Consider the following 13,065-nt stretch of genomic DNA (forward strand, 5'->3'; position numbering starts at 1 on the left):
GAATCCAATAATGTGATTGTACCTCAACCCTTATGTAAAAAAAAACCTTATCATCAATTTTGAGCAAAATTTTGAATCTTTATAACTAAATTAGCCTGCCAAATGGTAAGGATAGATAATGCGACGATTACCTTCTAGGACTGGTACAGGATCAATTGATCCTACATCATAAATGTTGAGCTGGCTTCCTGTTAAATGTCCTTAATGCACATCCCCATCCAGATGAATTTCCTTGCAAATTTTCACACACACACACACACACACACACACACACACACACACACACACACACACACACACAAATCTTTTAGTTGACATACTAATTTTGCACATGTCCTTCGATAGAAATGCTGTAGTAATGAGCCACTAGCCTCCATCACACCATTTATCACCTAACCTACATTATCAATGTTATGAATATGGACTGAAGTAATCACTTTCTCCTAGGAAGTTTTCCTTATTCAATATTCCAATTTGTGCTAAGTCCCTTGAAACACTTAATTCTATATTGCCTTCATATTGGAACATGTACACACACACACTACTCACACACACCCGGTAGCTCAGTGGTTAGAGCACTGGCTTCACAAGCCAGAGGACCGGGGTTCGATTCCCCGGCTGGGTGGCGATATTTGGGTCTGTCTCCTTTCACGTGTAGCCCCTGTTCACCTAGCAGTGATTAGGTACGGGATGTAAATCGAGGAGTTGTGACCTTGTTGTCCTGGTGTGGTGTGTGCCTGGTCTCAGGCCTATCCGAAGATCAGAAATAATGAGCTCTGAACTCGTTCCGTAGGGTAACGTCTGGCTGTCTCGTCAGAGACTGCAGCAGATCAAACAGTGAAACTCTCACACACACACACACACACACACACACACACACAAGCATAGCTCTTTTCCTGCAAAACACAACTAGGTAAATACACACACACATACATACAGTTTTTGTTCCTGGATCACAAGCTTCCCTCATCACTACACAAGTGTTACAAAACTTTCAGACTCATAATTCAATTTCTGTCAACACAAAAGTAAACATCTGCAGTTACTGTGGAAACTCTCTTTGGCAAACTACACAGCATCCAGCCCAGTGATATTAACAGACTCAAATAAGTGGCCAAACACACATCATTTGTCAGTCTGCAAATCTCCCTAACCTGAAAAAAAAAACAGTGAATATATAGAGCATCATTTCCATGCTACAATGATGGACCCACTGGCAGATGCTGGCTATAAATATTTAACAAAAAACCTGAGATAAAATAAACATATCCAAGTACACAAAATGCCCAATGGAAGAGACTACAAAATAAAGTATTGGTTCTGAGCACAAAACCAGACCAAAGAAGCTGTGTGTGTGTGTGTGTGTGTGTGTGTGTGTGTGTGTGTGTGTGTGTGTGTGTGTGTGTGTGTGTGTGTGTGTGTGTGTGTGTGTGTGTGTGTGTGTGTGTGTGTGTGTGTGTGTGTGTGTGTGTGTGTGTGTGTGTGTGTGTGTGTGTGTGTGTGTGTCAGCAGCTACAAATAGCACAGACAATTATTTTGTGCTACCATATAGGTGCATTATTTATTTATTTTTTAGCAAGACTTTTTTTTCAGTTTTCATCTTTCATAAGATGTCTTTTCTAGCCTCTCCTTGAGGGACACCAAGACTCACATTATTTTATCAATGCTGGTTTGTGCTTCCTCCAAGGCAGCCTCATGACTGCCTCACTATTGTCATTGTTTGAGCATGCATACAATGTTGTGGTAGTGGCGAGGAGTGCTTCCTCAACATGTGATCATTTGATTATCTGGTTTTCCTTGTCACACTTTCTGAAGAGTAATTTTTTTTTTATATTGTGAGTGACCACTTACACTCTATAACCAATGAACATAAGGGATGACTGTGAGATAAATTTCTGGTTATATTGCTTTCTTCCCTCACAGATCTGAATAACATGTTAAAAGGTTTTCTATTACTACTGCTTATTTTTTTCTTTTCTGATGGCACAGTTTGGCTCACTTCATGATGAACCTGATGGCTTCAGGCAGCCTGGCTTGGTAATTCCTTAGCCTACAGTGCCCAGATAACCAGGTGACCACAGGTTCATTAGAAGAATCAAACACTAAACTATAGATATACATACAATAACCCTACATCATATACAAAAATAACCTATTCTTTGTTTTTTGTTTATAAGAGAAATATGGAACATGGGTGTGCAATTATTATTGCCACAAAAGTCCTGCACTTGACTTGACACACTGTCTGGTAAACTTAGCAAAAAGGAATGCATATTTGTCATAGCACAACTTCACAATTCTAATGCAACTTTCACCTACTGCTGCTTGTCCTGCCAGTGAAGTATAGGACAGAAGTAGTAGTGCAGCAAGTATCCGAGTGATAACCATCTTGCATCCGTTTTTCATGTTTCTAATGGTCACCATGAATAACATTATCTATTGGGATCACTCAGCCAGTGCACAGACAAGTGTGGCACAATAAGGAATCCACCACACTCTAAAATACTATACTATCGTCCTCCCAAGCACCACTTCAACACAGAACTTAACTTACCATCACAGCATAACCACACGGATCGTACATAACTGGGATGTGTGCTTGCGTGTTGTCTTGCTGTCTCCAGTGCCGATAGAGGGACAGAAATGGAAGAAGGGTTGGCTAAGCTCAGGAATGGCTGGAAGGGTGATAGACTAAGCTCATTCTGAAAACTGTAGCAACTGTGAGAAATTTGGTGTGACAATTTCAGTAATGGGGAGAACAGACATGAAGGGATATGAAAGGTTCAGTGGAGCTAGCCTGGAACACCCATCCACTTCCCACACAAGAGACATGCTTCTATTGGTTGTTGTTGGCGAGCGCTGTGACGAGGGAGACCACGGTACGGTCGAGCCAGGTGACGGCACGTGGCACAATGAAGCCTCCATCATAGTAGCCAAGGTGGCCACCATGCTCAGTCTCGATGTATAAGGAGTTTTTGTTTGTCTCTATGGAAAAAGAATTCATTTGTTATGCTGATACTGTTATGCATTAACTTTAAGATTTCTTAAAGTTGAATTTCTCAGCTGTGTCAACCTCTGTGCATGATAAATAACATTTTGAAAAAAATATTTCTAACTTGTCAGCTTCAAGAATTTCTGTGGCTATCACTTCCTCATAACAGAACTGTGGTGATATAAATAATGGTCCTTATAGAGAGCATGGTTCAACTTTCCTAAGGTTTACCTTGATTTTCCTGAGTAATGGCCAAACAATATCAATCTCCTTGATAAACTTTTTCCTGTTTTACTTAAATCCATTACAAAGAAAAATAAAAATTCACTCCACATGGAGAGCCCAGAATTTTTCATAGTACTTCAGTCTGTACTTTCCTAAAAAAGAAATTCAGATATAATTACATTAAAACCGATTAAGAACTGTTGTCTTATGAAAAAAAAACTACTGCTCCTGCTTCTGCAACACTACTGCTAATCCACCTCCTTTAGCAATAGGGAAGTCATAGACATTGCAAACTCCCATTACTTACGGACAAATGCCTGAGGGATGTTGAGCATGTCAGGGTGCACCAGTGGATCATCTCTTGCATTGATGAACACAATGGGCACCTTGACATTGCCCAGGTAGGTGGCTGAGCTGTCATTGCGGTACAGTTCCTCTACATTCCGGAAGCCAAAGATGCGTCTGCCAAAAAAATTTCTAATTTATACCAGTTATTTCCTTCTTATAATGTCAAAGGTGAAATGAAACTTGCATGGAGTAGCTCTGATGGGGTGAGGCTGGTGGTGTGGGTTTCTATGATTGGGAGAGGCTGGTGTGTGTCTGTGTGATGGAGTGGTGTGTGTGTGTGTGTGTGTGTGTGTGATGGAGCGAGGCTCGTGGTGTGGGTTTCTATGATTGGGAGAGGCTGATGTTGTGTGTGTGTGTGTGTGTGTGTGTGTGTGTGTGTGTGTGTGTGTGTGTGTGTGTGTGTGTGTGTGTGTGTGTGTGTGTGTGTGTGTGTGTGATGGAGTGAGGCTGGTGGTGTGGGTTTCTATGATTGGGAGAGGCTGGTGGTGTGTGTGTGTGTGTGTGTGATGGAGTGAGGCTGATGGTGTAGAAGGAAGTAAGCTAATGATATACTTGTATGAGTGAGGCTAGAAGTATAATTCTCAGGCAAGATAAGATGAATATTGTCAATTTATTGTATCTAAAAACATTATTACTGAATGTTACCATGAAGAATATATATTAAATGTTTTGGACAAGTTATCAGAGTTGAAAATACAAGTCTATGGCTATAAGTTTAATGCTTATCATTTTAAAAAGAGTCAGATATATACAAGCTCATTGTTCATCAAAATGCATTCTCTTAAAGATATATTAACAAATAACTATTACACCTGTTACTCTTCTTTCCCTCCTGTTTCATTCTTATGCCATTTCATAAAAATGTTTCAAAGTTTAGTACAGCATCACCTTCAAGTTTTGAAGAGGGAAATTTAAATTATATATTATGTAACAATTTTTTCATTACTAATACATAAATGTACACAAACATTAGAGCTGGATATTACCATCTTAGTTTTGATCATTCTCTCTTTTGCAAAAGTATCCCACTATATCTCCAGGGTATGAAAGCCCAACCCAGCCAACCTTCACCCAGTCTACCTGACAGGATAGTGCCAAGACCCACCTGGTGTACACCTCATCCAGCTCAGGCAGAGTGGCAGCAGACAACACCCGCCGCTCATCAACATTGTAGCGCCGTTTGACCTCCTCGGTGAGCAGTGCCTCCTTGTGCCGGATGATGACGGAGCGCATGTTTTCAGTCATAGAGAACAGGTAGAGCCGTGCCAGATTGTTCCACTCCAGCAGGAACTGAAGGCTTCTGGAATACCATGGCAGCATGAGTAATGTGTTATCCTATTTGGTCCTTGACTTACCACACAGGTGCTGTAATAACAGTACTAAGCAATACTGAAAATTTGTTTTCATCAATGATTTTATGTGTAACCTGTCAGTGGTGCTCATGTCTCTGCTGATATGAAACATGAAATTAAACACACACACACACACACACACACGTGCCCGGTAGCTCAGTGGTTAGAGCGCTGGCTTCACACGCCAGAGGACCAGGATTCGATTCCCCCAGCCGGGTGGAGATATTTGGGTGTGTCTCCTTTCACGTGTAGACCCTGTTCACCTAGCAGTGAGTAGGTACGGGATGTAAATCGAGAAGTTGTGACCTTGTTGTCCCGGTGTGTGGTGTGTGCCTGGTCTCAGGCCTATCCGAAGATCGGAAATAATGAGCTCTGAGCTCGTTCCGTAGGGTAACGTCTGGCTGTCTCATCAGAGACTGCAGCAGATCAAACAGTGAAACACACACAATGAAACTTATCACAATTCTAGAAACCAAAACACAAATGTCCTAACAATAACAATAACAACAAAAAATCAACAAGCATAAGTGTTACACCAGCCTGTCCCGTCACACTCACCACACGAGCTCTGGCCAATACTTACTTGACGGCATCGTAGCCTTGGCAGATGGAGATGGCACCCATGATATTGCCAGGGCGAGTGCGGTTGGGCTCTCCGAGGTACTTGCACACAATGTTTCCTCCCATGCTGAAGCCAACCAGTATCAGCTTTGTGTCAGGCCGAGCTTCCACATATTTAGTTAGCATCAGGTGAAGCTCATCAGACTGACCTGAGGGAGATGTACAGGAGTGAGGGAAGATGTAAATTTAGTGATGTAGGGGAAAGTTCAGTAGTACAATGATGCCCTGAGTTAATATTTCTGATTAATAGTAGCAATGTATCCTTCTCTCCTTTCATGTTACAGGCAGGGAATGTAAGACAAGAACCTGTGACCTTGCAATCTGTAGTCAGTAATGTGAGGCAAACAGACCGGCTAACTCTCCCACACTAGTGACCATGAACAAGGTCTTTGCTCCTGACTAAACTCATATAAGCTGAGAGAGAAAGTAGGTGGACATGCTGAGGTGGGGATGGGCAGTGGAAGGTAAGTATAGTACAGCAGCTTTGCAAAATGTGCTGCTGACTTTGTAGGAATGCAGGAGCAGGTGTGATAGTGGCAGAAAGCTGAACAGGTGTGCTTAAACAAGATGCATATGTAGTGAGTGTGGGAGGAGAAATTGGCAGGTATATAAAAGTGATGATAAACCAAATATTTTTGGCCAATGTTAGACAGGTATGATGGGAAAGACATGTAGGATAGCTTGGGAAAATAAAGAAAAAAAAAAAAAGTGGTAGTGCTTGCATATATTTGAGGCATAAAAACAAGAAGCACAGGTAAGAAAATCCAGCCTTTAGGTATGCAGATTCTGGTGTTCAGTGGTCAGGATGGCTTGCTGCTGCAGGTGGTGGAGGAGTGAGTGTATATGTATTGAATCTAAACACTTAAGTTGTGATAAGAAAAATATAAAAAACAACAAAACAAAGGGCTGCACTGTTCTCATCATATTTGTTCCAGAAAATGTGATGACTTGGATTCTTAAAACTATTTTCATTCATTTTCTTGAGCTGTATCTTCCTCAAATGCTGTGTGGAATCTCTCTCTCTCTCTCTCTCTCTCTCTCTCTCTCTCTCTCTCTCTCTCTCTCTCTCAGTAAGCTTGAAAAATAGTTAATAGTTATGTCACCCATTCATTGCAAATTCTGTAGTACTGTAGTATTTCCCATGCAATTCTAAGACACCAAAACATATATTAGTTTCCCTCCCCTGCATATCACATTTACTGCTTCAATACTGGGGCACATTTTTATCTTGAGATTTGTGTACGATTAGACCATTTTATTGACATTAGGAAGGGTGTATGGAGGTCAGAAGATTAATGGGCACAGTCTTCACTATTTTAATCCCACACATGAGTTTCTGAAGCTAAAATCACCAAATAGTAACACGTCACGGTACTACTAAAGGGGTTAAATAGGAAGTAAAAAGCAAACCCATGTAACTTTACCAATATAACTTTTCTTTTCTTTTTTTTCTCTCTCTCTCTCCTTCTCGTCTACATCTGTTCATTTAGTGTTTACCTTCGCAATCAATACACTTCATAAACTTAACAATAAGGAAGGCTAGAGAAAGTTGAGGCACTCTCGCCCGTTGTTGAACCTGTCACTGTGGATATATATACATTACCTCGTCACTCCCTGAAACCATGACCCCCTTTTTAGGTCACTGGGTAGCATGATTTGCGAGTCACACCCACTACCTCTTGACTATGTGTGTGTGTGTGTGTGTGTGTGTGTGAAGTAGCATTCTCTCTCTCTCTCTCTCTCTCTCTCTCTCTCTCTCTCTCTCATAGCCACCTACTCTTCCTCTCCCCTCTCTTATCACTCATCTCCCCCACCCTCCCCATTCTTCCATCCCTCTTACGCCATCCTATCCCTCCCCGTCCCCCACCAGTCCTCCCCTGCCCTACCGTTCCTACCAACACGCTCCCTCCCCCCACAGCCACTAGCCCCTCTTCCCTTCATTGTATTCTCGCATAACACCACGTGCTCCTCCGACATTCTTCTCGATTTACTTCACATAGTCTCTCTTTGTTCACTGCTTCCATCTTTCTCTCCCACTTTCCCTATCTATATCGATATTTATACTATAACTCTCTCTCTCTCTCTCTCTCTCTCTCTCTCTCCTATGACGTAATAGTGACGCCTGGCAGCCAATCCACAGCTGTCCTTTTCTCTCTCTCTCTCTGCTTTACAAAAATTATTATTAGACGATAAAGATGTGAAAGAATACTCTCTCTCTCTCTCTCTCTCTCTCTCTCTCTCTCTCTCTCTCAAACACCACTTTCTCTTACTCCCATTTCCTCTCCACACCGCTACACACACACACACACACACACACACACACAAGAGGCGGTTCACTTCTTGCATAAGCAGCTGCCAGTCACACTTCAGTCCACTTGCCTTGCTATTCTGTTCCCGCGTGCTCTCCATGTTCTCTCGCCCGCGTGTTCTCCCTACCCTCGCAATGGTTACTACCCCATTGCCCACCATCTCTCTCTCTCTCTCTCTCTCTCTCTCTCTCTCTCTCTCTCTCTCTCTCTCATACCGTCTCCCGTCCTTCCTTTAGCTAATATCTATTCCTCCACCTCTTCTTTTCTATTTTTTCATTCTCTTCCTGCTCCTTTCTCTCCCTCACTCCTGTTCCTTCTTTCATCTTCTTCCCTTCTCTCTTCCTAGTTATTTGTTTATTTCCTTATCATGTTCTATTTCTATTCTGCTCCTTTTTTCTCCCACTTTTCCTCCTCCTGCTCCTCCAGGTCCTACTTTCCCTCCCTCCCCCCACACCACTGTTTACACCTTTCTTTCACACACTCTCTCTCTCTTCTCTCTTCAGTACATGCCTGCCCTAACCAAACACACTCATTAACCCCTTTCACTAGTGCTCAAATCTTTCCACACTCACGTACACCTTTTAATCTTTTCACTTACACTACGGTCTCTCAAATGATTCTGTAGTCTGTAGAACATAAGATTAACTGCGCATTACTGGTTGGGCTAACACAAATATAAAGAGGATCGAAAGAAGAGAAGAATTATTAAACTGTTGGATACGTTAAAAAAATAATATATACATGTTGGTAATTTGATACATGCTCTATTATTGCTTCTGTATCCATTGTACTGTAATTGTTTTTTTTTTCCTTCCCTGTCTTTCTATGCACCTGTACTCCTCAGTGCTTGCCCCCTCCCCTTCTCTCTCTCTCCAAGCCTCCATAATTTTCAGTAGTCTCTGTAGTTTGTAGTTTTGTAGTTACACGAGTTTCGAATGGCATTTTCCATGGTCTTAGCGATATACAATTAAAATTTCTACATCCTTTAGAAGAGAAACAGTCTTGAGAACACTTTATTTCTGTAGCCTTTGGAAGTAAATGTGTGTGTGTGTGTGTGTGTGTGTGTGTGTGTGTGTGTGTGTGTGTGTGTGTGTGTGTGTGTGTGTGTGTGTGTGAGAGAGAGAGAGAGAGAGAGAGAGAGAGAGAGAGAGAGAGAGAGAGAGAGAGAGTGTGTGTGTGTGTGTGTGTGTGTGTGTGTGTGTGTGTGTGAGAGAGAGAGAGAGAGAGAGAGAGAGAGAGAGAGAGAGAGAGAGAGAGAGAGAGTGTGTGTGTGTGTGTGTGTGTGTGTGTGTGTGTGTGTGTGTGTGTGTGTGTGTGTGTGTGTGTGTGTGTTGCAGAATGTTGTAATAGATATAACATTGCTGAAGTTGCGATGCCTTTACATTTGCAGGGTCCTCATGGTCGAACATTTGGCCTACTCGTCCTCGTCCTTCCTCCCGAGGCCTAACAGTAAATCGGCACCTTCCTTCCCCCACTCACTCTCGCCCACAAACCTCCCCTTTCACCCGCCCTTCACGTCCCCGCCACTCAGAGGACACTCACCTCGCTCAGTATGTACTCACTCATTCCTATTCATTCCTCATCTCACACTTTCACACTTCTTTGTTCGCCGTGTCCTTCCTATATTTATTCAGTTTCTTTTACTCGTCATGTCCTTCCCATTTCTATTTTTTTTTCCTTTCATGTCATTATCAACTTGCTTTTCAACGTCAAATACTTAAGTAGCTCTTTCTTCACTGCTACGTCCTTTCCTGTTAAACTCTTCTTCCCTTTCACACTCCTTTACTTGTCGTGTCTTTCCTATCTTTATTTCGTTTCTTTTATGTCACTATCATCTCGCTTTTCAATGTCAAATACCTCAGCACCCCTTTCTTCACTGTCATGCCCTTACCTACTAACCTCTTCTCGCTTTCCAACACCTTCACGCCAGCACCAAAACACCTATTCCTTCATTTCCCTCATACATAGCCACTCCCCAATTTTTCACTTCTCACATCCTTCCCTATCCGTCTTTACTCCTCCACACACACACCTCTTCCTTTCACCCGACCTCCACTACATACCCTTATTACTCTCGTCACAGTCCAGGCATCCCTCGTTGCGTCCCTGGCTGCACTCAAGTCGGTTTCTGAGTGTTCTCCTTAACTATGACACGAACTCTTTCATGAGGGAGGTTAAATTTACAGGGCTTCTCACAAATTTTGGCTATTCCTTTTTGACTACACACTCTTTACGGACTGGTTAGTATCTTTAGTGAACCTTTTCTCTGCCTTACTCCTTTATTTTCCACTCTTATCGTTGCTGCTCCCCGTTAGCCAGCGTCCCTCTTACATAATAACCCCCACACACAAAAAACAGTCACCAATCACCACTCACCGTATCTGAACACCCTGGGACTGGTGACCTTGACGTGGGGCAGGACTCCCAGGTGGTTGAGCACTATGCACCTGTAGCCACGGGAGCACGCCAGGGACACAAGGGATCTGACGTAGGTGCTCTCGCTGCTGTTGGCGATCCCCGGGCACACGGCGATAGTGTAGTCTTCTGTGGAGGGGCAAGGGGCGGTTCTGGCGTTACTGGGAGAGGGAGCGGTAGTAAAATTTGGGGGGTTAAGGGGTGTGCCACGTAGCCTTGGTGGTGTTACTAGGGAAGAAGGTAGGTGGTAATGGTGTTGTGCTGGGGTATGGGGGGGCTAGTGGGAGCAGGAATGTAGGTGTGTGTGTGTGTGTGTGTGTGTGTGTGTGTGTGTGTGTGTGTGTGTGTGTGTGTGTGTGTGTGTGTGTGTGTGTGTTGGTAGGTTACAAGTGGTGAGGGTCGTGTTGTTATACTGTAGCAGAGAGGTACTCATGGGAAAACTCTTCATTACCTGGGTCATGGATACGTGAAGCTGTGTATGTGTGTATGTGTACGTGTCTCTCGATAAAGATTAATTAACACTTTAGGCTTTCAGATTATTTACTACTTTCCTGTTACTCTTTTGTCTTACTTTCTTTATATGCATTTCTTATACCAGGTTTGAGTTTTCCCATGAGAGAGAGAGAGAGAGAGAGAGAGAGAGAGAGAGAGAGAGAGAGAGAGAGAGAGAGACTACACAAAATAAAACGGAGAAGAGAAGCGCCCTGAGCAGCAGAAGGAGGCGGTGTTAGGGACCTCAGTAAACAGGATGGTGAGGATGATTTAGAAATTCAGGGAAACTGCGAGGCCAAGAGATGGGTAGGTTGAAAAGACAGGTTGAGAATGGCTCAGACTGTGTAAACATGGAGGAGGAGGAGGAGGAGGAGGAGGAGGAGGAGGAGGAGGAGGAGGAGGAGGAGGAGGAGGAGGAGGAGGAGGAGGAGGGATACGAAAAAAGCAAAGGGAATAGGAAGAGAAGACGAAGATCAAGAATGATAATGATGATAACGAACAAAGAAGAGCAAGAGAAATAACACGTGAATAAACAACAACAAAATCAACAACAACAACACGAACGCAGTAAATGTGAACACAAACGAAACAAACCAAACCAAGAATAAAAAATAATAAATAAATAAATACGCAGACAAAAATAACAAGGACGGAAGAAAGAAAGGAAAAACTGACTGACTGACTGATTAACTAACTGACTAATTGACTGACTGACTGACTGATCGATGGACAGATGAAAGACAGCGCTAGACGGGCAAAGGGGGGTCATATAGCGCCGAGACAAGGAAGGAATGTGAGAGAGAGGAAGGAAGGAGAGGGGTGGGTAGAAGAGGGGAATGGAGGGGAGGGAGGGGAGGTGAGACAGGAGGGTACACAGACAGCTTGCGAGAATGAGGTCAACGTATCCTTTAAAGTTATTGTGTGCGGAGACGAGAGAGAGAGAGAGAGAGAGAGAGAGAGAGAGAGAGAGAGAGAGAGAGAGAGAGAGAGAGAGAGAGAGAGAGAGAGAGAATGAACACAAATATACATCAGCAAGAATTAAGCTAACCACAAATCACACACAAAAAAAAGTAAAAAGAAGAAAAAGGAAGAAAAAAAGTCAGGAGGATGGAATAGCGGTGAGCGGAGGAGGAGGAGGAGGAGGAGGAGGAAGAAACCAGAACACAGAAATAAAGAAACGTTAACGAAACAAAACGAGAGGAAAGGAAAAGATGCAAGTCAGAAAGAAGACAAAGCGATAAACTGCAATAACAGGACACGACACGAGAATGTTAAGGAACGGAGGACGGAAGGAAGGAAGAAGTGGATTAAGGAAGGTGCGAAAAGGAGAGAGAGAGAAGATAAGGAAGGAGAGATGAGACAGGAACAGAGAGAGTAGGATGATAAAGGACGGAAGATGGAAGGAAGAATTGGATTAAGGAAGGTAAGTACAAAAAGTGAGGGAGAAGATAAGGAAGATGAGAGAGAGAGAGAGAGAGAGAGAGAGAGAGAGAGAGAGAGAGAGAGAGAGAGATACATTATCCTGTCTTCTGTTATCAGCATATCCGCAGGCAGATCAAAGATTTCATAAACTCACTCACTCACTCTCTCTCTCTCTCTCTCTCTCTCTCTCTCTCTCTCTCTCTCTGTAATTCTAGCTATCAATAATAAACCAACGATCAAAGATAAAACAATCATTACTACTACTACTACTACTACTACTACTACTTACTACTACTACTACTACTACTACTACTACTACTACTACTACTACTACTGCTGCTGCTGCTGCTGCTGCTGCTACTACTACTACTACTACTACTACTACTACTACTACTACTACAACTACAACTACAACTACTACCACCACCACCTCAACAACAACAACACCACTTCTAATACTACCACTACCTATACCACTAACACCACCACCACAACAACAACAATAACAACAGCACTTCTAATCCTACCACTACCACTACCACTACCACCACCATCACCACCACCACCACCACCACCACCACCATCACACACTTACCATCAGTCTGCGGCGCTCCTGTCGGTTCGTACAAGTCCCAGGTGACAGTGGCGCCGTCCTCCTGCCGCGCCGCTATCCTTCTGGGCACCACGTGGGGGCAATAGGTGCGGCCCACTGTGGCGTGCACGATGGTCTGGAGGTGCCCACTGCTGCCCCACAGGCGTACCGGCACGTATCTGACGAAGGAGAAGAAGGAGGTGTTACAATGATGATAATGATGATGATGATGATGATGAGAAGGAGGAGGAGGAGGAGGAGGAGGAGGAGGAGGAGGAGGAGGAGGAAGTGGAGAGA

At 43.4% G+C, this 13,065-nt stretch overlaps 1 protein-coding gene across 1 annotated transcript in view; it reads right to left on the reverse strand.

The window, feature by feature from the left end:
- Nucleotides 1–1,417: 1,417 nt before the first annotated feature.
- The window catches only part of LOC123520666 (abhydrolase domain-containing protein 2-like), a 43,726-nt gene continuing 32,078 nt past the window's right edge, over nt 1,418–13,065 (reverse strand). Inside the window, exons 2-7 of the mRNA XM_045283177.1 lie at nt 12,772–12,947; nt 10,224–10,391; nt 5,501–5,687; nt 4,671–4,865; nt 3,525–3,679; nt 1,418–2,985 (exon numbers count right to left, since the gene is read on the reverse strand). Of these exons, the coding sequence (XP_045139112.1) occupies nt 2,837–2,985; nt 3,525–3,679; nt 4,671–4,865; nt 5,501–5,687; nt 10,224–10,391; nt 12,772–12,947 (1,030 nt within the window). The 3' untranslated portion in view covers nt 1,418–2,836. The remainder of the gene's footprint in view (nt 2,986–3,524; nt 3,680–4,670; nt 4,866–5,500; nt 5,688–10,223; nt 10,392–12,771; nt 12,948–13,065) is intronic.

The sequence above is a fragment of the Portunus trituberculatus genome, chromosome 47, assembly GCF_017591435.1.
Source record: "Portunus trituberculatus isolate SZX2019 chromosome 47, ASM1759143v1, whole genome shotgun sequence".
NCBI classification, from domain to species: Eukaryota; Metazoa; Arthropoda; class Malacostraca; order Decapoda; family Portunidae; genus Portunus; species Portunus trituberculatus.